The sequence below is a fragment of the Abramis brama genome (genome assembly GCF_963993115.1).
Source record: "Abramis brama genome assembly, chromosome: 10".
NCBI classification, from domain to species: Eukaryota; Metazoa; Chordata; class Actinopteri; order Cypriniformes; family Leuciscidae; genus Abramis; species Abramis brama.
The window spans coordinates 29,972,928-30,000,104 of record NC_139972.1 but is presented as its reverse complement, the minus strand read 5'-3'; the positions used below and the strand labels follow the sequence as shown (position 1 = coordinate 30,000,104).

General features: G+C 35.4%; 1 protein-coding gene across 6 annotated transcripts in view; it reads right to left on the bottom strand.

The window, feature by feature from the left end:
• Window positions 1–27,177, bottom strand: part of robo2 (roundabout, axon guidance receptor, homolog 2) — a 200,008-nt gene that overhangs the window by 17,067 nt on the left and 155,764 nt on the right. For 3 of the 6 annotated variants that reach the window (XM_084126677.1, XM_084126673.1, XM_084126676.1), the window contains 7 exons: window positions 24,378–24,502; window positions 22,605–22,776; window positions 21,067–21,249; window positions 20,200–20,226; window positions 15,934–15,976; window positions 4,945–5,072; window positions 3,131–3,403 (listed from right to left, as the gene is read on the bottom strand). In XM_084126677.1, the coding sequence (XP_083982803.1) occupies window positions 3,131–3,403; window positions 4,945–5,072; window positions 15,934–15,976; window positions 20,200–20,226; window positions 21,067–21,249; window positions 22,605–22,776; window positions 24,378–24,502 (951 nt within the window). Of the gene's footprint in view, window positions 1–1,635; window positions 1,762–3,130; window positions 3,404–4,944; window positions 5,073–15,933; window positions 15,977–20,199; window positions 20,227–21,066; window positions 21,250–22,604; window positions 22,777–24,377; window positions 24,503–27,177 lie in introns of all 6 variants that reach the window. The other 3 variants (XM_084126674.1, XM_084126675.1, XM_084126672.1) reach the window with 2 other exon arrangements.

Here is a 27,177-nt window from a genome sequence, read left to right as displayed (position 1 = left end):
ATAAATCTCAATTTCAATTTCACATTTATACTGTTTTTACTGACTTGCGAACGATAATGTATATTTCCAAAAGCATGATCTGTATAAATTGTCTGAATGATGAATAATGAAATACGACATCAGTTTTCATGTTAATCAGGTTGTTAGATAGAAAACCTTAAAATGCTATGAAAAGGTTAAACGAGATCAGATTGACTCGATTTGGTCATGATCTCTATCTTCAATCCTTGCCTGAAGAGCTTGAGATGTTTGACCTAAATCTACCCTTGTGGTCCTAATTGTAGTCCGTGAAACACTTGAGCCAGATGCTTGGAGAGCTTCCCATCTAATGTCTGAGGCTGTGTAGGGTTACTGCACAGTTAAAGCACTGGCATGAAACTTGATTAGAGAGGAGAAAGAGAGCCACATGGACAACGAGACGAGAGGATGGGGGCCGTCTCTGTGTCCTATAAATGACCTTGTAATTTTCAGTACATGAATTTTATTGTAGCTTGTGACCATTAACGGGAGGAATTTGCTCAAATCAACCCTCTCAAGAGTGCGTGGATGTGCATTTCCGAGTGTCTTCTTTTACCAGTGGCAAAACTGACCTATCATAAACGCATTGGCATTGCTAACACAAGGTTAATGACAATGTCAAAAGATGCTTTGCTGGAATTGTGCAACATGTCAAACATAGGCAGAATATAAGGATTGAGTGTCATCCACAATTTCCCCTTCACATGTGAAAAGGGCTATGGGGAACCAAAGTGTGAAAAGAGAAGACCAGAAACTCTATGCTCAATTCTTCAAACTTTAAGGCATTGTGTCCACCAAAGCATTTCTTTGTATTTTTTCAATTGGTTTCCAATGGGACCGCCGTGTATTTGAATTCGGCAGCAGTGTGACAAGGCGCTAAGTGTCTATTTCACACAAGCTTGACGTTTTTTCTGGTCGTCAAGAGCTGGACATTTTTTTTTTTTTTTACTTTGAGTAAAACGTAGCACTCATCACTGTCACTTTTTACCCAGCCGTCCAATCACAGTGGAGGAGTGGCAGGACAAACCCCAACACTGACCAACCGCCACATTCCACTTGTACTAAGACAACAGATGACAACAACAAGCACAACAAAAGAACAAAATCATTCAAAACAATGGCCAAACCAAGTACTTTACATTCTTTCGACATTTTTTACATTCATAAACAAACTATCTGTGAAATCAGACAGCATCACTGATTATAATGGGTTCTATCTGCCTTTGTCATCAGATGTAGACACGGTGTAGATGTTCTTGATTGACTTTTTAAGAATGAATTTATGGACTCAAACTGTTATTATGGAAAGGTCTATGCTCTGATGCACCTAATATCGCAACAGTATCCACCATATTTTGCTAATACATACCGGTTAATATAAATCGTCTTTTTTTTTTTTTTATAAACAGGACTTTTACAGTACATCCACACAGTGGATGTCGATCCAGTAGAGATGACAGCTATGAGGAACCCAATTATTACACAAACCATATTATTCAGAGTATACAGCAGGGGTCATGGCGTGTGCACCACGGTTAGTGGAGGTGAAAGGGGAGAGGGGAAGACTGAAGGAAAGATGCGGGTGGGCTGCTGACCCGGGACCGGTGAAATACCAACCTGACAGACTGTTGCTCCGATCTGAGCTGTTGTGGGAGCTGGTGGTGCTGAAATCCTGCGATTGGTTGTGTGGCATTCTATTAGTCAATCCGTCAGCCAATCGGTAGTCAGGAATGAAAAGGAGTGCTAGTGGAGGCGAAGGGCAAAAAAGTGGCATCAGGTGGAGGGCAAGACGGCACAAGCGCATGCAAGGGCGTGCAGTTAGAGCAACGAGCAAAGCACTGATTTCACACACAACTCCCGTTTCAAATGCCTGTTCTTTCTAATTTAACAATGCTTAGACTTAGTGCTTGATTTGGACACTTTCCGCTCTGTTCCCAAACCGAGCGAGCTGCCCATGTAGGGATCATTTGAAGCCGTCAACGGCAACAGCTGTTCTATAATGTTCTCATTTTGGCTACATTCAGGAAATATTGCATCCATCCTTGCATGATAAAGCAATCTGAGAATTTACTACAATGAGCTCAGTGAAAAAAATAAACACAAGACGAAGGATAAAGTGAGAAAGTGCTGATTTTAAATATATAAGATAATTAAATATTTAAGATAAAATTATGAGATATATATATATATATAATTTTACCTCAAAATTTGTAATTACTTGTAATTATATAATAATATAATATATAATATAATATATAGTGCTGTTAAATCGATTAATAGCAATTAATCGCATCTAATATAAAAGTTTGTGTATAATATAATATAATAATAATAAAGTGAGGCATCTTTAGCATCAGTTAAGATGCTGCCTACATAGGTAGCAGGCAGCATAGCAGCTCACTTGATTTTGGAACAGAGCCTAATTGCTTTAAAATCTCTCAATTTGTCTAGTTTCTTGGGAAACTGTATCATTCCGATGTTAACAACATACATTAGTGCTAATTTTCCTGGAATTAATTCTATTTGTTGGCAAGTTAACCAGTTCATGGAATCATTTATACATGTGATTTACAGTCATTTTTTAGTCTGACTTTTTTTTTCCAAGGCCAAATGAAAGCGCAAATGGTTTTTAATTGCGTTAAGGAGAGGCTACAATTTATCATTCTGTTCAACTGCGGAGAATGAGTTCATTAATATGGGATAGTAGTACTTTTTTTTTTATTTAAAAAAAAAAAAAAATGCAGAGTGCATTTGTCTAAAAGCTTTTCAAAATAGAATAAATCTTGGATAATGATGTTACATTCTTTTAGCCCAAAGACAATTTAAATAATAAATGCAGTCCGGTTGGTTCGGAAACACATTCAAGGGTCATGGATTTTGTCATGGGCCAATGATACGCATTCTTATAGTTCCTGAATGTCAAAAAAATGCAACAATAATGCAATGTTGGTCAAATTAACACTGATACAAACCTCAGGCAATATCCAGAAATAGAGCAATTGGCTTTGTTTCAAAAGATTTTGGACGTAAAAAACAAGCTCACATGAAGTATCACACAGACACACACACACACAACACACACACACACCCCTGGCCCTTCAGCCCGACTCACTGTTGTTGCAGGAGTTCTTGTCTGGCAGTGAGTAGCCCAGGCTGGCCATTTCTTGCTTGGCCTGTAGGGAGGTCTTCCACTGGGCTTCGGGCAGATCGACGGCCAGCTCATGAATGCTGTTGGAATGGAGGATCTGGGTTGTGGCGTATGGCGTGGCCTGAGAGGCGGGACTTGGGCTGCCGAATCCTTTGGTGGTGAAGTCAATGCTGCTGTAAATGGCTCCGTCTGAAAGCATGGTGCCCGTCTTATCAGCCTGGGAACTGGGCATCCCGTCTGAGAGGCACGGCGAGACGGAGGGAAGGAGAGATCAACAAGACTGTGAGGCTAATGTCTTAGAGAAGTGCAGAAGTGATCTCTCTTTTGAAAGAAATCAAATCAAAATATGTCAATGCGTTTCTACAGACTCATTCCCATGAAAATATCATGTTTATTTGATTTAAAATGTTATATCATTTATTTCAGAAAATTATTAAATTTTTTACGTTTTTTATAATACCCCAAAAAGTGTCACACACATTCACACATATACATAATACTCAAATAATTATGGAATTATTACATTTTGGTATTTGAGTCAGTGTAAATAATAATAATAATAATAATAATAATACAATTAATTATACAAATAAAAAAAATTATACAATTATTATTATTATTATTAATAATAAATTGTTATGATTACAATAAATGTATGATGAAAAGAAGAATCATTGCAAATTATTAATATACTCTAATAATTATTATTTTTATACTGAATACTCAAATAATTATGGAATTATGAAATGTTGTTATCTGTGTCAGTGTACAAATATTATTAGTATAGTACAATATGTATTATTATACATATTTTAAGATATATAATTTGTATAATGATATTGCCACATAAACATATATATATATATATATATATATATATATATATATATATATATCATTTTATTATTATATAATCTATAAAAAATAAAGAATTACAATATCTATTTTTAATTATTATATATATCATATAACTTACATTATATAAAATAAAATATGTATAATAATACTACTAATAACACTAATAATAACTAATATATCATTATCACTATCACTAATAATACACTGACTCAGACAAAATATAACATAAAATAACAAAATATAACAAATATATACAAAAGATAACAAAATATATACAATATATACAATAAACAAACATATAATATACAATAAACTCATAAGTTGTGAATATGCTATGCTTTTTTGTTTACTATTTGGTGTGAACCGGCGTTTAATTCATTTTCAGTTCTCTCCCTTTGACTCACTACTGCTACTACTATCTTTTAGCATTTTTTCTTTGCCACTTCTGGATGAAATAATGGCGTAACTCTACATGTGTGTGTACTGAAGGGAAAATGATATACAGCAGCTGCATCTGCACCACGCGAGCTGTGGCTGTCCTTCACGACTCACTGCTCGACCACCATCTTTTCCTCACACCCCCCCACCCCTCTCCTCTTCCTCTGTGTGACAGCGGGTCAGAACGACAGACATTAGTTTCAGTGTGACAGCAGATGCGGGTGGCCATATAGGTCTGTCTCCAGCACACGATGAATAAATGTGTGTCCAAACACGGCCCATGCAATATGCATATAGGTGTACATCAGGACAACACTGGGACATCCTGAATGAATCATTGTCCAGAAATATGACATTTTCTTTCAGCTGATGGAGAGGGCTTGCTTTTAACATTTTAAACCTTCGACTAACCGCATTTCTAATCGATTTAATACGTCCTAAATTTCAAGCCAATGCAGCAATGGGTCTGAGAGTAGATTTACCTCCACGGCCGAAGTTGTTGAGGTCATTGGGTCCTCCAGAACCGTTGTTAACCGGCAGACTGGTGGTCGGCCAGGAGTCGGCGAGCCACGGGTACCCCGAATCACTGGCATTCAGCAGACCAGGACGACTGCGGGAAGAGACCAAACCATCCGTGTGAGACTTCATTCTCCATATCGAGTTTCCACACTATTTGAGCAATGAATTTCCATAACTTTGCAACTCATTTGTGATTATTGGATATGTTTTTTTTTATTTTTATATTGATTCAGACTGACACAGACTGAATAATTTAATAATAGTGGTTTTGACTGAAAAGAAGAATTTCACTTATGAGTGTATGAAAGTTTTATTCATAAGCTACACAGCAGCACATGGAATATGTATATAATGCGAGTTATGTAATCAGATTACTTTTTTCAAGTAACTAGTAAAGTAACGCATTACTTTTATATTTACAATACCCAAGTTACCTTTTTAAAATATGTATCGACTGACAGCTCTCCTGTCCTCATTTTATATGAACATGCATTTACTCATTTCACTTGCACAAAAACAGATTCAGTATTTGTGTTAAATAACACAAATATACTTTATGCATTTAATCTCACTTTATTAACCAATGTCTTTGCTGCTGACCTTTGATTACCCAATTCAACCATACTAATAAGCAAAAATGACTTAAGTTAAACATCACATTTGCATTAATTATTATTATTTTTTTCAGCTGAAAGGTTTGTTTGAGCTGTGCCCTCTACTGGACAGGCATGAATTTGCATTTCCTTCAGCCTGAGGCTTATTCATTAACTTTTGGGGCCATATTTTAACGATCTAAGCGCATGGTCCAAAGCGCAGGGTGCAAGTTCACTTAGGGCGTGTCCGAATCCACTTTTGCTAGTTTAATGATGGGAAAAATGGTCTGCGCGCCAGGCGCATGGTCTAAAAGGGTTGTCGATATTCTCTTAATGAGTAATGTCTCATCTCCCATTCCCTTTAAATGCCAGCTGCGCTCACGCCATGGCAGATTCACTATTTACATGACGGAATTTGATAGTGGAAAGACCGAACGCGTCTCCAGAGTGCAAACGGATCTGCTCGTGCGCGAGGTAAAAGTGCACAAGCAGACCATCTACGGGACAAGCCGGATTCACCATATCTTTATGTACACAATAATAATCTTTTACATTGTAATCATTTTAATTTTAATATTTGTCATGTTTGTGTGCTGCTGTGCGTCCCTGTGTGTTTAATAAGCAGAGTGTACGCGCGTTGTGGACCTGCCTATAAACGCACATTACTAACACGCTCTTTAAATAACAAAAAAAAAAGATTGTGCCATTGACTTTAGACCAGGTTTCAGTTGGTCAATGGCGCAGTCTATTTCTGTTGCCTCAAAATAGCAACGCGCCAACAGTGCACCAGAACACACTTCATTTTCAGACCAGCACGCCCATGGGCGCACAAATGGGCACAAATGCATTTGCTATTTAAACAACGTGGCGCAGGACGTGAAAATGATAACTGCGTCGGGCTGAAACTAGCAAAAAACACTTGCATCGCGCTTGGCGCTGCATTGCGCCGGGTGTAAGATAGGGCCATATATGTACGATTTTTTAGTTTGTTATTACAACACAAACAAGCAAGCCCAGTACAGATGAGAAAAGTAATGCAAAAAAGTAACAACGCATTACTTTCCATAAAAAGTAGCTATGTAACCCAATTAGTCAAATTTTTAGGGAGTAGCGCAATATTGTAACGCATTACTTTTTAAAAGTAATTTTCCCAAACATTGGGCAACAGATGCTGAGGAGAAATAATGAATTAAATGCATGACAAACATCAGCAGGGAGTCAAAATGAAGACACAACACAAACAAATGGTGTGTATGTCATTCCCATGGCATCTCTTTTCAACAGAAAATGCTAATTTTTCCAGGATTTTACTGAGTACCACCACATTTTCCAAATGTTTTCAATCTATTCTTATTTGAAAGACTAGTATCATAGTGGGGTCAACTCAATATTTTGTTTTTCATTGAAACCTGGAAATACACAAAGCTTTAGAAGACATTTTGATTGTAGATGCATAAGAAACACCCTTAAACCGAACACACTTCAGTGCGTGCCGACAGACACACACCCTCATTTAACAGATCACCCCTCACTATAATACACCATCTTTAGCTCACCAAACTCCTGTGTTTTACAACACACTCCTCCACATCTGACAATTGGCTCACATAGGAGGTTTCATTTAACAGGTGTTGTGCGCTTTCCCAAGGGTGTGTGTGGCGTAAAGGCATCATTAAGACTTTAAGCTGTCATGAGTGAGTGCTGTGGGCCATTATGACCACTTTACTGTGCAATCACCTCTTGGATGCTTGTTGCCATGGGCAACAGATGCTGTGGAGAGCTTGTGTTTCAGCCTCTCTGTGATGTTTTTAACCCCCATCCTTTCATTTGTGCTGCTAAAGCCACAATAAAAATGGCTGTTTTTTTCCTCTTCAGAATGAGCATAGATGGACATACAGAGCCACTGGTTGTGCCAAGGCTGGGAATGTCACAATAGAGGAATGGAGAATGAGTGGAGAGGTGGATGAATGAAGCGCTCAAGGACTTCCTCATTTTTTCGGCCCGCATCTATGTATTTTCGCCTTTCATCACTGTTAGAGGAGCAATTTGTGGTCATGGTCACAGAGATAGAACAATGCTGAATGAGAGATTTTAAAAGACATGAGAACAAACCAAAAGACATTTTTAAAAAACTAGTCAGTCCAATCAGTGGCCATCTTGGTAACGCCCAACAGCTATTTTTTTTTATCATTTACCCACATGCATGTTGTTCCAGAAATATTATTATTATTATTTTTATTTATTTAATAAATAATAATGAATATTATATTGTTGTTCAAAATTGCATTAATTGCATTATTCTATAAATGTATTATTGTACCAAAAAAATAAATAAATAATATTAGTAGTATAAAGTATTTAAAAAGTATTTCTAAATTTAAATTTAATTTTAATTGTCATTTACCTACCCAAAGGTATTTTTGTTCCAATAAATACATAAATAAATAAATACATAAAGAAAGAAAGAAAGAAAGAAAGAAAGAAAGAAAGAAAGAAAGAAAGAAAGAAAGAAAGAAAGAAAGAAAGAAAGAAAGAAAGAAAGAAAGAAAGAAAATTACTGTAATTTACCCACATGCACGTTGTTCCAAAAATATAATAATAATAATAATAATAATAATAATAATAATACTTATTATTATTATTTTTATTATTATTAGTAGTAGTAGTAGTAGTAGTAGTACTAATAAATAAATAAATAAATAAATAAATACATAACTATTGTATAATTGTATTATTGTGCCAGTAAATAAATAAATACTATTAGTAGTATAAAGTATTTTTTTTAAAAGTGTTTCCAAATGTAATATGAATTATGATTTTACCCAAATGTATTTTTGTTCCAATAAATAAATAAATAAAGAAAGAAATAAAGAAAGAAAGAAAGAAAGAAAGAAAGAAAGAAAGAAAGAAAGAAAGAAAGAAAGAAAGAAAGAAAGAAAGAAAGAAAATTACTGCCATTTACAGACATGCATGTTGTTCCAAAAATGTAATAATAATAATAATAATGATAATAATAATTATTATTAATAGTAGTATATTAGTATAATAGTAGTATATATTGTTGTTCCAAATTACATTCTTGTGTTGTATAATTGTGCCAATGAACAAACAAACAAATAAATAAACAATTATTATTATTATTATTATTATTATTATAAATATCCAAACAAAGTCCATGATTCCTTCTCATGGCAAAAAAAGAAAAGAAAAAGAAAGTGGCGAGTGGTCCAGCTTATACACTTCACATACACAATAGTTTTCTTGATACAGCTCTATTTCTGTTCAACCGTAGTTGTAGCATGTAACCCAAAATTGAACTTTACAAAAGTTGAGGCTTCATTTCTGACAGTTGCTGCCATGTTGAGTGTTGTGATATCTTCTATTTATTTGACCTCGTTTGACCTGTGTACAGTCCGTGAACATGCAGTGACTTCACTGTAGATGTGCATCAAGACACACCAGTCGTCTTTGTCTCTTTTCTTTCTCTATTTCAGTGTGACTCTCTCTCTCTCCGGTCTCGTCTCCTCAGTGGATGTATATTTGCCCTGAGGTGGCTTGTCTCCCCCCAGGTCCGGGGAACAGTGTGTGCTTTTTGAAGCCGGGGGCAATATACCGGTAATGGCAGTGTAGCAGCCTGTCGCTCTCAAAGCCACAGGTTTTAATAAGAGGAGGGTCTCGGGCTGAGGTGGAGGGGGTCCTGACAGACTAAGCGCCCCCTGATGTGGCAGCTGAATGCCAAAACAGGCCCTCAGGGGGAACGAGTCATTCAAACTGATGCTTCCTCTTCAGACACGTTGACTTCTTATAGGGTAATACGTTGAAGACTTCTCAAACCTCCCCCCTCCGCTTTATTTTTTTTCTATCTGAAAAACAATCCTGTGCCCTCCTCTCCTCCTCCGAAATGCTCTTTCCTACCCGCTTACAATCAGGTCCTCTCTACCTTTGCTGTTTTTGTTTTGCTCGGCCCTCAGGTGATCTTTAAGTGTTCCTTCGAAATCTAGATCGAAATCTAAAGTGTTTTAACTATTTACTTTTTTATAAAATAAATGTGCATGTTATTTGAAAGGAAAGAATGGTTTTCTTTCAATTTTCATCAAAATATCATATTAAGGAAGCCTTTTTCTGCTCCACAGTAAGAAAAAATAAATAGTTATGACTTTATTTATCATCATTTTGACTATGTACAACTGCATTTTCTTATTTACTTTTAATTAAGTTTCATATTTCAAACGTCACAGTGTGACCACACCGTAAAAAGAGTTGCTGCCTTAAATTTTTAAGTGCAATCAACTTGGATGTTTAAGTCATTACAACTTAAATTACATTAGACTAACTTAAAATAAAAATAGGTTAACTTATTTTGATGAGTTAAAGCAATGTAAAAACATACGTTGTTATAACATTGATAATTTTTTTAGTGTAAATCTCACAATGTGACTATTTTATCTTATTATTATTATTATTATTATTCAAACACACATTTTTTTTTTATCTCACAATGAACTTATTTTCCCCCTCCAAGGTAATAATGGGATTCCATAATAACGTTTTCTATATCTGAAACAACCTTTCTTCTGACTTTCCATTCCATACTTCATCTGACATTTTGTGTGGGCGGGGACCAATAATATTAACCAATAATATCATAGTAATTTATTTAATATTCGATAATTTATTATTATTATATACAAATTGTTAAGTTAAAGTCCCCCTGTGATGAACATTCAGCTTTTAATGTAGTTTATATGTCTATATGGTGTTTTTAATATGCTTTAAGACTAACCATGTGCAAATTCATAAGTCAACACTATTGCTGAGTATTTTCTCTTTCAAACTACTGTGAACCAAAGACAGTCTCAAAAATCGCGGTTTGAAATCGCTGGTGTTTCTGACGTCACAAACTACCTTGTAACCAATCACGTCAACGTGTGATCGTCAACGAGTGGATCTCTGAACTGGTGTGAGTGAGTGGAGGCGGGGCTTATTTGCATATTCATAGAACTGTGTATTTTAAGCCATGAAGAAATTTGTTTTCAAGGGCATTTTTTTTAAATATGTCATTTTGGTAATCAAAGATGAGTTTTAAGGGTTAAAATTATTGACTACAGGAGGACTTTAAAACTGCGTCAGTGTGTATAAGAATTAACATTAATGAAGACTTAAATTATTCAAGATTATTGTAAAGTGTTAAGGTCCGTTCACATCAAAAATCTTTCTAAACATAAAAGAATAGCAGAATTCACACCACAACTATAATGATAGCACATCGGCACAGAGAAATTATATCGTTGGAATCATTTTCAGAAATGTTTTTTTGTTCAGCTGAAGAACAATAAAAACATTGACAGCCAATTAGAATCCATCCTGCCGTAACGAGCTCGAGTATTTAAAGCGGCAGAAGACAAAACCTCAGAGCGTGCTTATATTAAACAGAGCGTTATTGTTCGTAAGTGTGGACGCTAATATAGTTATCTCTATAATTTAGCCCTTTACTGTGTAGTGAATGCAGTTTCCTTCAAATTGAAGAGTTGGTAAATTGAGCGAGCCACAAAAATGGACGTTTCATGAGTTTGACTTTGATTTCTCTCGTAAACAAGCACACGCACATGCATACTCTCCCAGGGATCATTTGTAAGTGTGGGTGATGATGATGTTGACTGTGGTAACGGCGGCTCTGTCCTTGCATTCATCTTTTCCCGTGCGAGATGATTAGATTGAGAAATATCGTTTTAGCGGGCATATTTCTGCCCCGCAAATCACCGGGAGCGGGGCCAGGGCCCTCATCCCAGCCCTGAATCCCTCTCTTCCGACAGCAAGAGCGCACTGTGGCCTTGAGACCAAAGAGATTTGATTTGGCTCCATTTTTCCCTGCCACTCTCCTAGACACGCGCGCAACTGTGAAATACAACCTCGCAGCGCGTCTGTGAGGATCGCCGTAAACAAGCCGAATGAGCAATATTAATCCCAATCCTACTTCATAAATCAGACGGGCTTTACAGGCCCACACGCCCTCCAATACAGCAGCAGAAAGAGAGAGAGAGCCTGCGCATTAAATTATGCTTAAGGCATGCTGGAACATGCATTTGCTTTTCAGATTGACATTAGCTGGAGGATGCTGTCGCCTGCTTTGAGCACAGTGAAAATATAATATACACACAAACATGCACATATAGATCTGAAAGAAATGATGGGAAGGAGCTTTTAAAAAAGAAAGAACACAAGTAAGAAAGAAAAACTGATAAAACTGGGTGATCATGGGTAATAGTACACACTATTTCTTGCAGTGATCCTTCAAAATCGCATATAAAACGCTAGAGTTAAATTGAAGTGCAGTTTATCTAAATGTTTAAATTATATTATAAAATGATGTATTATATTAACTTATTTTAATATTTAAATTTAATATAACAATAAGCTATTTAAAAATAAATAAAATTATATAATGAATAAGCTATTTTAAAATAAATAATATTACATAATGTACATGTTTATACAATTATATTATAATTTATTAATTATATTCAAATATACATTACATTACACATTTTAGGTAATAATCGGACAATTTTTTGATTACTTTTAGATTACTTTGGACTCGTTTATCACATAGATTTCAATAGGATAATCTTAATCCATATTGATATAATGATACAAAGAGAAAGAAAATATATTCCATTCTTTATGAACAACATGATGTGCATTAAATATTACATTATGTCAGGGTTTTCCAGCCTGTGGTTCGTGATGGAACTGCAGGGGCCTTGTGAGTTTAATGAAAAGCTAATAATTCAACAAATCATAAAGATTTTTTAAAATTAAAATCAATTTTAAAATAATAATAAAAAAAAATGTAATAAAAATGTGTTTAAAAGACAAAAGCCTTCCAAATCCATAGCAATACATGGTTAAATGTCTCGGTGAGTGATAATTCAAATAAAAATGAATGTGTTCATCAGTATTGATTAGATAATCACTATGCTGCAATGTTAAGAAAACAAGTGAAATTATTTCTGTGATCAAAAGTGTGTGCAAGTTCACCAAACCAGAAGACTTTCTGTATGTTTATAAGCCTTTTATAAAGGAAAATTAAGAGTAAAAAAATCTTTCAATTCTGAACGATGTTCTGCCATTGTGTGAATAATATGAAATCAATAGAAAGTAACTGTAGTCTGATTATGAGTATTTGAAAACATAATATAATCAAGTTACAAATACTTCATTTTTGGAATATTACATAATCCAGATTACATGTAATCAGTTATTTTCCAGTGTGTGTGTGTCTATATACAGTATAGTGGGAGCACCAACAAAAAAAAAGAAAAGGGAATTTGCTAAAAAAGAAATAAACAGGAAAAAGGGAAGAAAAATACATTGTGTAGGAAAAAGAAAGCATAAAAAACTGTCATTATCAGTTTCCATCAGTTCAAGGCCTGACCAATATGCCGCCTATTCATCTTCCATGAATCATTTATTCTGTGATCGATTAAGCGTAATTGTTCAGTACAAGCAATTTGGCAGCAGCCAATGAGGAGCTGCAGAAACAGACGCGGCTTCATTTGCCATCGTCTAATTAATGCAATAAACAAAGACTGTAACAAATGAACACATTCTCATGTTCGCCCGTCATCTCTCCAGGAACTTTAGTCACGGGGATTCATCCCGATCTGGCAGATCAAGTGTCCTGATGCATGTAGAGCACCTTCACAGCATAAACCCACTTTCGGTAACACTTACCATGAAGCCAGTATATATAATGCATTATATTATGGTCCTGGATGCTGGTTGGTCAATCAATACTATAAAATATACAATACAGTAACAGCTAAGATGCGAAACACGTTAAAGGCATCCATAATGCCTTACAAAACAGCTTAGAATTAGTATGAATATGTATGATAACTTATTAAAGGTTAAAATGAGAATAAGGCATTGCCAATGGCTTTATAATGTATTATATACACAGACCTCATAGTGTTACCAAGAATGACTGTCTTAATTGAGATCTACAGAGGTAAGTGCTTATCTCAGATCTCTAGGGTGCTGTATAGCTAAAGACAAGGTATCACTATTAAAAAAAATACAATTGGACGTCCTTTTTGATTAGATACGAGACTCAAGGGATCTGGAATGGAATCTTCAAATCAATCAGCAGAACTTCCTGCAGGGGAATCATGTGACACTTGCTTGGGCTTTAATTTCAGCTCCTAAAACACCTTCGATCTACAGATACTGCAGGAGAGACAACGTGCGGGTGTGTGGAATTAATACAAAAAAAGATCCACAAGCTCAGATTCTGAGTGAATTTGGCCTGTCGAGTTTGATAAAAGACACCCGGACGGAAAAAAAAAGGCAGACATTCCACTCCTGTCCGACTGGTCACCGGTGTCATTCAAACGAACCCTTACTCTACTTTCCGCCCCTTAAAAAAACCGAAGCCTGCCGGAAGATTCCGGAAGGGTTAGTCTAGCCTCTCCCTGGGGTAATTATTTTTACATTATTACACATGCTCATATTCCAGCCGCCCAGCTGAGGTGACAGGCAAATTTATCACTGCGGGGGTCCGTACAGGCAGCGGGGGCGGAGGGGGGGGGGGGTGACAAATGATAAAATAAAACCCCTCTCTGCTTAAATTGTTCCTGCTAATTCTTTTTGGGGGGTGAGATTTATGAGCGGCTAGCCGCCCGTGAAGGGAGATGTGCGGAGATTTGTGTGTGTACGTACAGTAAGTGTGTGTGTGGTGTGTGTTTGACAGAATGTAGGGTACACAAACAGGCAGAGCTCATATTTTCATCCATCAGTCACATGATGATATCAGAGCGAGCTTGATGTATAAGCGCAGACTCGCTGTGGGTGCATGTGGGTGTTTAGACAGTGATCTGTCTAAAAAAGTTCTTATATGACCACAATCTAGAGTTCAGTTGAATGTTTAATTAAATGTTATTCAATTATAATATTAGACATTGTAAAATTACTTATAAATTAAAATTAATTAGTCAATAATTAGTTTATTGTACTATTTAATAATTGTACAGTTAATTAATCATTTATTTAAACATTTATTTTAAGTCTTTAAGTTTCAAAAATATAAAGATTCAAGTATTTTTTTATGTAATAAATTATAATATATTTTATAAACAGAGTTCAGTTGTTTATCTCAATGTATATATTAAATAATAATATTATTATCATATGGAATTATTATTATTATATTATATTATATATATCATATATATATATATGTATGTATATATATATCATATATATATATATATATATATATATATATATATATATATATATATGTATGTATATATATATATATGCATATATATATATATATATATATATATATATATATATATATATATATATATATATATATATATATATATATATATAGTAATTTATGTTTATTTGTAATTTAATATATAAACAAAATATATTAATAATAATAAATAAATGTACAATTCATTTATTTATTGTACAATTAAATCATTGTATAGTCAAGTAATCATTTATTTTTTTATTTAAGTCTCAAAAATGTAATACATATTACAGGTTTATTATGTATTTTTATGTAATTAATGATATGTTTTCTAAACAAAATCTAGAGTTCAAATATTAATCTAAATGTTTATAATACATTAGACTATTCGACTTTACATTAATTAATGTCTATTTAAATGTCCATATATATATATATATTGTATATATAATAGTGTATTACATTCAAATATTTAATAAACACACAATATTATTAGAATTTACAATATATAATTTTTATATAAAATATTATATATCATAAAACAAATATGATAAAACACATAATATTGTCTTCATTACTGATGCATGGACCCCCTGTTGAAGACCCTCATAGTGGTGAGTATTAAGAATACATCTGGTTGAATTGTTTATTTAAATTTGAAAGAACTGCATTAATGGTTATGCAAAGAATTGTTCCGCATTGATGGATTCTGCTGTGACTTTTAGAAGGTTAATCAAGCCCTTGACCCATGAGAAACGGTTGTGTGCCACAAGAGCTCTCACGGAAACCTACGGAAACAACCTTCCGGTAGTCTCCTCAGCAGCGACTCTCAAGATGAATTTCTAACAGTGCAGGGATACTGCGAACCCTTAAAAGCTGAGTACGGGTTGGAAGACGACTGCCTTGTAGAGGATAATGGTTTTGATGACCTTCCAGGGGATGATGGACAGAATATGAATGAGGTTTGGAATTGAGGGGCTGGTCTTTGAAGGTTAAAGGCAGGTGGATTGGCACAAAGATAATAACCAGCGCTGTTTTGTGGCATGCCGAGGAAAAACAAGGGGAAACGAGAGAGCGGATGACAGGAATCTTACCTCCCGTTGCTCATCAAGCCTCCATCAACACGCTGGAACGTCACTGGGGTCAGAAAGAGGGTAGAAAACAAAGAGAGAGAGCGAGAGAGAGAGAGAGAGAGAGACAGAAAGAGACTGAGTCATCATAACATCATAACCAACTCATAGCAAAAATTCAATCTCTTATGCATCATTCTCGTTCTAATTAATGACTTTTAAACATGATCCCACACTGACAAGCTAAACAGCGGGAACTGATTAAGAAATAAAACGTCTGTGTACGCATTTGTGTGTATAAATGTCTTCGTAATCTTACACAAGTGACTGCATCGCTCAGAGTACACATTAGATGAACATGCACAATGAATTTTTGACATTGAAGCATCTCTGACACTTTATCTCCATAATTTCCCCTAAGTTTTGTCTTCATATTCTTGCCAAAAGAAAGCAACTGAAACAAAAAAATGTGCAAAAAGAAAGACAGAATGGATGGATGATTGATGAAAGGGAGACTAAATCAGGTGTACTTATTTAGTAAGCACTCATTTTGAAAAAACAAGTGCACAATCGCCCATGACTCACTCCTTGCAGGGATCAAACCGGGAACTATTCGGTTCCAGAACATATTTTGAAGAATGTTTTTGTCCGTTCAATGAATGTCAATAGGGTGTAAAACAATTCTGAATCCCACTGTATGACACAGAAGCATTTTTGAAAATATGTTCTTTTAGAATGACAAGAGGGTGAGTAAATTAATGCACCTTTTAATTTTCTCTTTTAATTTCCCATCTACCTTATTTAACAAATATCACATGAACTAATGGTGTGTGTTTAGACACCCTGCAGAGAAACTGAGGCCACATTCACACAGCCCCGGACAGCAACATAGTGTCGGCCCAGATCCGGCCCACGTCCGGGCCGTGTGGAATCCACGTGTACCAGATGTGGGCCGGATCTGGGCCGACATTATGTTGCTGTCATGTATTTGACTCCTTCATAGTTACGTTCACACACAGTTCAGTTATTTATGGAAGTGGCAACCGCATTCTGTAACCGAACTCACACCCGTACATTTTCAAGACTCGGAAAACCCGCGCTGTCTGAACAGAACTGGACAACTAGTTGTCTTTCTCGTCATTACATAGAGTTTCTCTGCGATCCACAAACACACGTCTCCCGTGTGTTTCGGGATTGCATGTGTGGTTCTAGATCCAGTGTTTGCTCTCCACTGGAGTTGCTCCTGTCAGTTTTGTGTTTCAGTTCTTTGTGTTCTCAAATGCTCTCCACCCAGATATAAAAGCTGCGGTCGGTTAATGAAGATTTGACAGACAAACTCGCAGCTCAATTGGAATCTTGTAGCGTCAAAAGTGATTTTTCAGACTTTTCAGTTTTATGGACACTGTCTCCATGGTTACTAGTAGCTTGTCTCTCGTTGCACGTTTATGCAGACAGTCCTCGAGACTCTCCTGTAAGTTGCTGTATGAATAAGACATTTCGAGACTCACACCTGTAAGTAAATGCGGTTGTCAATCCCAAAAACTGACAGTGTGAACGCAGCCAATCTGAATTAAATCAGTGACATTTTCTCTCCACTCTCACTCTCTTCTGACAAACATTAAACCTGATGAACACTAACCAAGGTCCGTCTCTCCTCTGAGCCTGCTGTTTGTTGGGTTTATTTGCATTCATGGCTAATTCCAGAATTTGGCATTTCAGAAAATTGAGAACAAACACTAAAGGTATTTTCTCTCCCCCAAGGGACTCGTTTTATGTGGCACTATGTGTGTGTGTGGGTCTGTTAAGTGCCTATCTACAATAGGACACATTGCTGGCGCTTTGATGTGGCCCGTAGACTGGCGCTGGTCTCGGCTTTAGGCTGAGCTCCAGATAAGCACTCTCTCCAATATGAAAACTGATTACTCCTCTTTAATAAGCATTTACTGCGGCACGACAAAATCGCCCGTATAAAAATTCCATCAAATCCTTCCTTCTCGCCTGAGCACAGCTTGATTTAGCCTCGTGGCGATGACAGGTTTAAAGGGGGAAAGAGTGTGTTCGTGTGAACAAGTGTATTCGGATTGTGCGTTTTTACCATCCTCAATGCCCTACGGCCTCAATTAAACATACAACCGCGCGCCATATCTTTTCAGAACAAAGATGCTTTGATGCAAACGTCCCGTCCTTTAAGAAGCGACCGTCTTTCTTTGTTCTATAACCTTTGAAACGTTCACATGATTTGCAGTGAACCGTGATAATGAGACGAAGACGATTTGTCTGCAGGAAACAAGAATAAAACAAATTTTCCCACTGAGTGGAAGAAGCTGCTCTCGCTAGAATGGGCCGCTGCGTTCTGCGAGCGTCACACACATGGGGTCTGGCGCGTCGGTAATGCATCTGAACGCCACATTTATCTGCTCGGCACATAGGCGCTGGGAAACCAAGGAGGACGTGGTCCCCTAGGAGCCGGCAACCTTGAAGCCCACTGAAGCAGTGGTGAGGAGAGACCACTGGAGTGCATTAAAACGAAGACGAGGGATATCGAGGCCATAAGGCTTGGACACCTGACTGCTACGGTCTTATCTTCCTGGGGGAAAGTGAAGTGCAGCGGTGTCCACTTTTGCAGGGAGACTGATTTCATCGGTAATGAAGTTTGGAGCGAAACCCTCCAACAAGATAAAAGCACACCTCAATCCCCGCGAGACGTGGAAGGAATCTGGACTAGCTGAGTGAATTTTTTTTTTTCTTTTGCTTTTTTTTTTGTGTGTGTGTTATCAATTCACAGTGTGATTGTGGCCAACTGTGTGACTGTATCAGGTCATCACTGGTTAACCTCTGTAGGCCTCCTATATTTCACGTGGCTTGCGGACAAACCAACCATTGAATTGCAAACGTTTCTCTGCTATTGTGAACATAAAGTGGAAAATCAATGGCAGCGTGACCATATTTCAGAATGGGATGATCTTTGAAAGACAGACAATCATAGGCGATATGGCTATGTTGAGAATGGCAGACCACTCTTGCTATTTTCTGACGTATATAGCATGAATACTATATTTGCCAAAAGGTACAAAGCACTGGGTTCATGATCCCACAATGCAATTCACCCAACCTGACTTTCCAGTTAACCAGAAGTAACATCAAACTTTATTGCTTATTGATACCAAATGTTCAGACAATTTGTGCAAAAAAATTAACTGTAAACAATTATTTTAATTTATTTTCAACTTTTCTTTTGTCAAATCAACTTAGATAATTAATGTGGTTCAGATAACATAATATTTTGAGTTTCTATTGATTAAACCAATATCCTTCATTGTATTAACTCAAATTTTTAATTTCAATGAACTCAAAATTAAGGCAACCAGGTAACTTACTTTTTTAAAGTTAAACCAACAATACATTTTTACAGTGTGGCAATGTAGCATACTAATATTTGACTGTTATCATGAACTAAAACTGAAAAAATAATAAATGCTAAACATTTTAATAAAAACTATACTATACTATAACTCACAAACTCTTCGTAAAAACAGCCAGTGTTCAGTGTATATTAAACAGTATTCAGTAAGCAAGTAAGCTGGGTTCAGAATCTCTATATTGGTTAAAACATGACATATAGAATCATATATCACTGGAGGGAAATGAGAAAACCTTCAGAAAACTTGTCGACAACCTCGAATGGCGAGAACAATTGAATCCCACATGTAAGTTTGTTCAAGCGGTTAATAACAAAGACAGGAATGAATCAAAGAACGGAGAACTCGGGAAGAGAACAAAAACAGTTCACAACACCTGCACAAACAAAAAGTAAGAAAGAGAGAATAGATCAATAAAAGGAGGATAAAGATGAGATGGAAAACCCACATGAGAAAATCAGCATAGGTGACCACTGAACAAAAAAAAAAAAAACTGCCTGAAGAAAAGGACAAAGAAACACAAATGGAGAACTGCAGGATCTTGCAGCCCACAGATCATCCATCTGACTCTGTTAGCACAGCTAACAAATCATTGTTCACTTTTTGCATTGTAGCTTATATATACATATATATGCGTGTAATTTAGATGATAAAAAAGTATCCATACTTTGTGTTTGAGACCCCTGAAACAGCTTCTGTTACAGCCAGAGGTTAAATTACTCCCCATATTGTGCTGACAAAGTCAGGTGGGCATCATCTGAAGACTTAAACTTGAATCATGGGAAGGGATACTCGACTGGGTAAAGGAAAGTAAGAGAAATGCAGAACGAAGGAATGGGGGTTTCGAAAAGACGGGACAAATGAACAGTACCTGCAGGGGTGAAGGTGAACGACTGAACTGCAAAAACAAGAAGACAGAGAAGAGTGTGTGTTAAAAAGCCTGCAGTGCTCAGTCGGGCTTTGGGAGGTTTGTGTGTTTCTGTGCATGATTATAAGCATGCATATTGGAGTGTGTTTGAAGGTTTGCGTTACGCCATCAGAGTGACGACAGCAAGACGGCAGCCAAAGGAATGAGATAGGCAGTCTAACACAGAAGACACACAAACAAATAATAATAATAATAAAAGATTGTGTGTTTCAGTGGTGGCTGGTGCTTTTCAAGAGTGGGGAAACACAGATATCACCGATATCAATGGCAAAACGTGTATTTTATTTCAAACCATTTTAGCAATGCTGCTTCTAAAACTACCGCTTTTTTATTAAAAAAATAATACAGAACTGAATTTTTACCATAATATACATGATAAATTCAACACATCATTGTTTGAATTATTAGCTGTTTGTTGCAAAGTCCCACCCATCTAAGAGCTCGACCAATCACTATATAGAAAAGCTGAGACAAAAATGTTGATTGAAAGCTGAATGTGCCCAATCACCAATTTTGTAATGCAAACAGGAGCCCAATGACACTCTCGGCCAATGGACATCACTCTTTGGACCATTCAAATAAGTAATACTGTTATCTGCCATTTCTGAGCACATCAATTGGGCTCAATTGGACAAGGTTTTAAAATATTGAAATCCACCAAGAGTGAGATGTAAGGAATTATTTGTATCTAAATAAACACGTGGCTTCGGCATTGATTATTAAATGCTATAAGAAGTTGTGCTTTTTGTTCACATCTGAAAACAATCACCACTGTGTATTTGTGTTGGTGCAAGCGGATCTGGTCTCTACCTGCGTAATTGCTGAGACCCTTTCTCTTCTTTCTCCTCCAGTAGAGCCAGATGCTGAAGCCCATCAGAATGACCCAACATGCCCCTCCGATGCCCGCGATGAAGGCAGGCTGCTTCACCACGTCCGTGATCTGCTCCGTGATGCTGTTGTTCCTGCTCATGATCACATCCCGGAAGTCTTTACCTACATGAATACACACAAACAAAAGGGAAAACCGCTATTTAGTAAACTGAAAATTGTGGGTGGGTTTCTAAATTAGTTTAATAGCATGAGAAAAACACTCGTGCTCCAGCGAACATCAGCACAGGATTTAATCAACTCAACTAGAGCGTTAAAAGCTCATCACCTTGATCTTTAGCGTTACTTCAGTGAGCAGATGGTGAAAAATAAATAATTAAATAATATAAATGTTGTATAAATAACTAAAAAACAGTATTCACAGCACTTTTTTTAATGTGACTATTTCAATATTAATCAGAAATAATGTAAGTTGAGACTTATTTTCTTATCCATCAAGGGTTAGGGTTAGGGTTATATTTGATTGGATGGAATCATGTTAGAATCATGCTATAAATATTATTGATTAATATTACCCAACCCCACCCCACCCCACAGCAAGAAATACTTTTTGGAGGTAGAGAAAGTTGATGAAATATTATAAAAACTTTTTTTTTTTTTTTTTGAAGCAATGTGTACTAATTCACAAAAAACTATGGATATTTAGGGTATGTTTACACAACAACGATGTACCAAAAACTGAAAAGTTTTTCCTTTGCGTTTTTCCTGTACAGACGACAACGTTGTCAATACAATCCCCGTTCGCACGGATCTGCAAAAACGATTAAAAACGCTGTATTATACATGCCAGGCCAGTAGATGGCGATGTCACTTTGTAAAGAAACTCTACACGCCTATAGACTGAACGCGTAATACGCATGCGCATGACGTCACCGTTTTCACAAATTCAAGTTTTAGTCGTTTACACGGAGACGATAACGGTATCGTTTTCAAAATCTTGCTCTTCGAAACCCGTTTTCAAAAGATAGCATTTTCAGGCCCACAAAACGCTGTTGTCGTGTAAATAAATGGCCAAAACGCATAAACAGTTCTACGTTTTTAGTTGAAAAAGTTGTTGTGTAAACGCCCCTTAGTTTGAAAAAAAAAAGTTTTAAAAGGTTAATTTTCACTTTTATGCTGTAACTTTTTCTTTTTTTAATCAGCCTTTTTACTTCAAAAGATGGTAGGACACACACATACACAAAAACCGCAGTGTTGATAAATAGTCTATCAGCCCCTGGCTGTGCGTGAAGATGGATAGTGAGCTTGACATTTGGGAATAAGGGCATGTCACTGGCCAAATCATCACTTATGGGTCGAACCAGTCACAACCTGCTACAACTCACATAACTCACACTGTAAACACCCAAAGCACAGAAGAAAAAAATTCAGCCCTGACCAAGATTTAAATTTGATTTCGGTGGCCCCACTCAAATGCAGTGTGACAGTAAAGGTTATCGAAAGCAAAAGATGTCTCGTACCAATAATGATGGTTTGTGGTTCGCTCTTGACTCCCACCCCAGCGCTGGTGCTGGCGGCCACCTCCACCCGATACTGGACCCCCGCCTGCAGACCCCCCACCACCACTGACCGGATGGCTGCGTCCACCGTCTTATTTACATGGAAACGGGTCTCGTTCCCTAAACACCAGATCTGAGAGAGAGAGGGAAAATAGCAAATTGTCTGTAAAAAAGTCAATTTTTAATGACTGGGCTTCATTAAGGAAAATGATTTTTGTGTAAATTACTCGTGAATCTATTCTTATGTAAATTGGTGCATTCAGTTGAGTACAGCAATTTAAGTATGAAGGGATTTGCAGACAATTTATACAGAATTTTGCTCTGCTAACAAGCATTAATGAGGCCCATTTTGAACAAAAGCAAATTAGTAAACAGTCATTCACTATGCACTTTTAGCCAAAACGACTTATTTGAGTTCAATCCCCTTGAAACAACCCGAGGTTGTATTAAATGCACAGGAAGAATGGGAATTGCACCATATGGGTAATTAACTTACAGCCTTTCAGTTTCTAATGCACATTCTATATGCAATATCCAATATCCAACATCATATCATATCATCATATATAATTTTTCTTCTGTAATACTGATAATATAATATAATATAATATAATATAATATAATATAATATAATATAATATAATATAATTATTATTTTCTCATAATTTATACCACAAGTTGATTTCCCTTAATACTGTAAATATGATACATTTCTGAACTTAGCAACATCAGATGGAGTCACACGTTTTTGTTGCTGTTTATCTAATCTAATCTAATATAATCTAATATAATATAATATAATATAATATAATATAATATAATATAATATAATATAATATAATATAATATAATATAATATAACAATTAAAAAAAATCTTCAACACTATAAAATAATAATATTACATTTACAATTACATTTAGTCATTTAGCAGACGCTTTTGTCCAAAGCGACTTACAAATTAGGACTAATTTAAGATTAATATAATATAATATAATATAATATAATATAATATAATATAATATAATATAATATAATATAATATAATATAATATAATAAATTAAAAAAAATATTCTTTAATGCTATAAAATAATAATATGATATAATTGTTAATAATATGATAAAATGGTTGTGATTTTACACAGTCTAATTTTTTTTTATCTTTTGTTTATTGTATAATGAATTTTACTGTATTACAACAGTTTTATTTTAGGATGCCTAATAACATCTGGCAAGGGGACTGCCGATGAAAACTAGCCTGTGGCTAACTCGGGTACTCTTACATTTTTTCTGAATGTTGATTAGTGTACATTGTCCCTTTTCAAATAAACAAATAAATAAATAAAATAAATAAATTTAAGATATAATATACTAGAATAGAATAGAACATATGCTTTTCTTATAATTTAGACTGCAAGTTGATTTAGATTTTTCCTCAATAAATGATACATTTATAATCATACATTTCTGAACTTAGCAATATCAGGAGTCACACGTTTGTTGTTTAAAAAAAAAAGAAGAAAAAAAAAAAAATATAATATAATATAATATAATATAATAAAAAAATAAAAAAATTCTTTAATGCTATAAAATAATAATATGATATAATTTAAGATAGAATAGAATAGAATAGAATATAATATAATAGAATAGAATAGAATAGAATAGAAAAGAATAGAATAGAAAATAAATTATGAAATATTTTTTCTCAGAATTAAGAGTGCAAGTCGTTTACCTTATATTCCTGGATGATGCCGTTCTGATGTTCTCCAGGAGGAGGGTCCCAGGAGATGCTGATAGATGTACTGTTCTGATTGCCCACTGTGAGAACCGTCACCTGCTGAGGAGGAGCACTGGGCGCTGGGATACAGAGAGAGAGAGAGAGAGAGAGAGAGAGAGAGAGAGAGACTTTTACTTCCATGGCTTTCAGGATGTTCTTGTACACTACTGACATTCTAGACTTGAGGCTCCTTTCAGCCCAGGTCTCTAGTGATGCCATGTGTTGTTTGGCAAGGATTTATGTACATCACTCGACACTCATGCTCTGACACACTCTCATTCTGTTTTCTTCTGAAAGACTCTGCTGTAAGTCATAGCATTAGCATTAAAGCAGTCAATGTGCGCGTTGAGCTTCAGAACGTAAGGCAGGTGGCCACGGGTGCACGAGTTCATTAGATGGGGATTTTCTTCAGCCTGACACTGCTGCTCCTTCACATTTCACTATGATTTCATATCCTGCCCCCACAAAGGAGGGATTTACCAAAAAAAACAAAAAAACATTTACTGAGAGACAATGAGATGGTGAGCCAGCCCAAACAACTCTGCTTTCTTAGCAAATCGCTCTGACAGGCATGTAGGTCGCTCAGCTCGGGGAGGAATGCGAAGAACGGAGGGATTTTTTGAGAGCTGGATGAAGAAGAGTAAATAATGAAGCGCTGGGTAAACATATTGACATGGATACATCGATTGAAGGAGGCCAGTTGTGAATCAAAGATGCTGTTTTGTCCTTGGCAGAAACCCCGGGTTTTTATTAACCCCATTAAAGCCATTCTGACAAGAGACACGGGAAGGGAATGAAATAAATAATAGGGGTCAGTCGTGGAAAACAACATTTTTATAAAAATGTTTTTCTCATTTCTGTGGCAAGCCGAGGTGCGGCGACACAGCAGAATACTGACAGCTCAATTACGGTAAACTCTGCTTGCTCGCACTCTTTTCCGTCCCTGCTCTCTGACCCTCACATAAATGGCACATATCCCAAAGCTACATTCATCCCTTACACGGGGTGGCCCGTTTTAACCCCCAAAAGGTCTGACAGGACAAACGACAGCTCGCCTTCATCAAACATCTGCAGTTGAACGGAGCAGACGGCTGTTTCAAAAACCCTGCCATAACAATACAGCCAATGTCATTCAAAGTTAATGCCACAAATCATTTATTTCATTAGATATTTTCAATAATTTGGAAATTCACTTTTTTTTTTTTTTTTTTTTATATGGAAATATATAATATAATTAAACATGTACTTTAATATAAAATAAATAATAATATAATATAATATAATATAATATAATATAATATAATATAATATAATATAATATAATATAATATAATATAATATAATATAATATATGTTTTTTTTCTCAGAATAAGGAGTGCAAGCAGATTCATATTTTTCCCTTAATACTGTAAAAATTACAGTAATTACGTCATAATTGCAAATTTGGAAATTCACATTTTTCTTCTTTAATACTGAAATATAATATAATACAATTCAAGTCCTTTAATACTATAAAACTATTTAATAATTATTATTTTTTTAATAATATTATTTAATAATATATTACTATTTAATACTAATATAATAATATATGTATAATTTGATATAATAAAATGTAATATAATAATATAATATAATATAATATAATATAATATAATATAATATAATATAATATAATATAATATAATATAATAATGTTTTTTTTTCTCTCAGAATTAGGAGTGTAAATGTTAAAGTAATTTCATAATTGCACATTTTGGAAATTCATATTTTTTTCTTTAATACTGAAATATAATATAATATAATATAATATAATATAATATAATATAATAATATTTCTTTAATACTAAAAAATACAATAAATTATTTTATTTTTTTCTCAGGAATTAAGAGTTCAAGCAGATTTAGATTTTTTCCTTAATACTGCAAATTTGACAGTGATTACTTATGTCATAAATGAACAGAAAATCCACATTTTTCTTCTTTAATACTGAAAAAATAAAAATAAATAAAAATAAGTTAACTCAGCATGTCGCAAGTGACACAATCCCTCCCACAACAATGCAGTCAATGTCATTCAAAGTTAATGCCGCAAATCATTTAGGAGCTTATCAGTATGCACATTTGAGCCAAACAATACATATTTCTCATTTGGGGAGCGATGGCGCAGGCGATGCTAATAGCGCCATTAGTGGTGTGATGTATAGCCAGCGAGGATGTGACCTCTGTTTCACTGCCGCCACAGTAGCCTGCGGGCGAACGCGGATGAAAAAAAACACACTGTGATGTTAAAGCGAGCTAATATTGAGACCCCGGGCGGGTGGCAGGGCTTTAGCTTACAGAATGCAAAGAAATGCTACATTGCTTTAGCATGCCACTAATCAACGTGTGATAATGACCCTCGGGAAAAAAACTCCCATTGAGAAGCTGATTATTAACCATAAAAATGGATTAAGAACACAGAGTGGTTTCTGAAAGAGCCTGTTTCACCTTTTCAACCTCTATTTTCAAAAATACTACTAATGCAGCTAATAATGAAGAATGTTTTCAAAGAAAGAGTTAAAGCAGCTGGTCATTTTTTTAGCATAGTTAGGACAAATAGGCCTAGCTGGTTTCACAGACAGGACTTAGATTAAGCCAGGATTAGGACTTAGTTTAATTAGGACAATTAAGTATATTTTATAAACGTGCCTTAGAAACAAACATTACTGGCATGCATCTTGAGACAAAACAATGGCACTGACATATTTTAAGA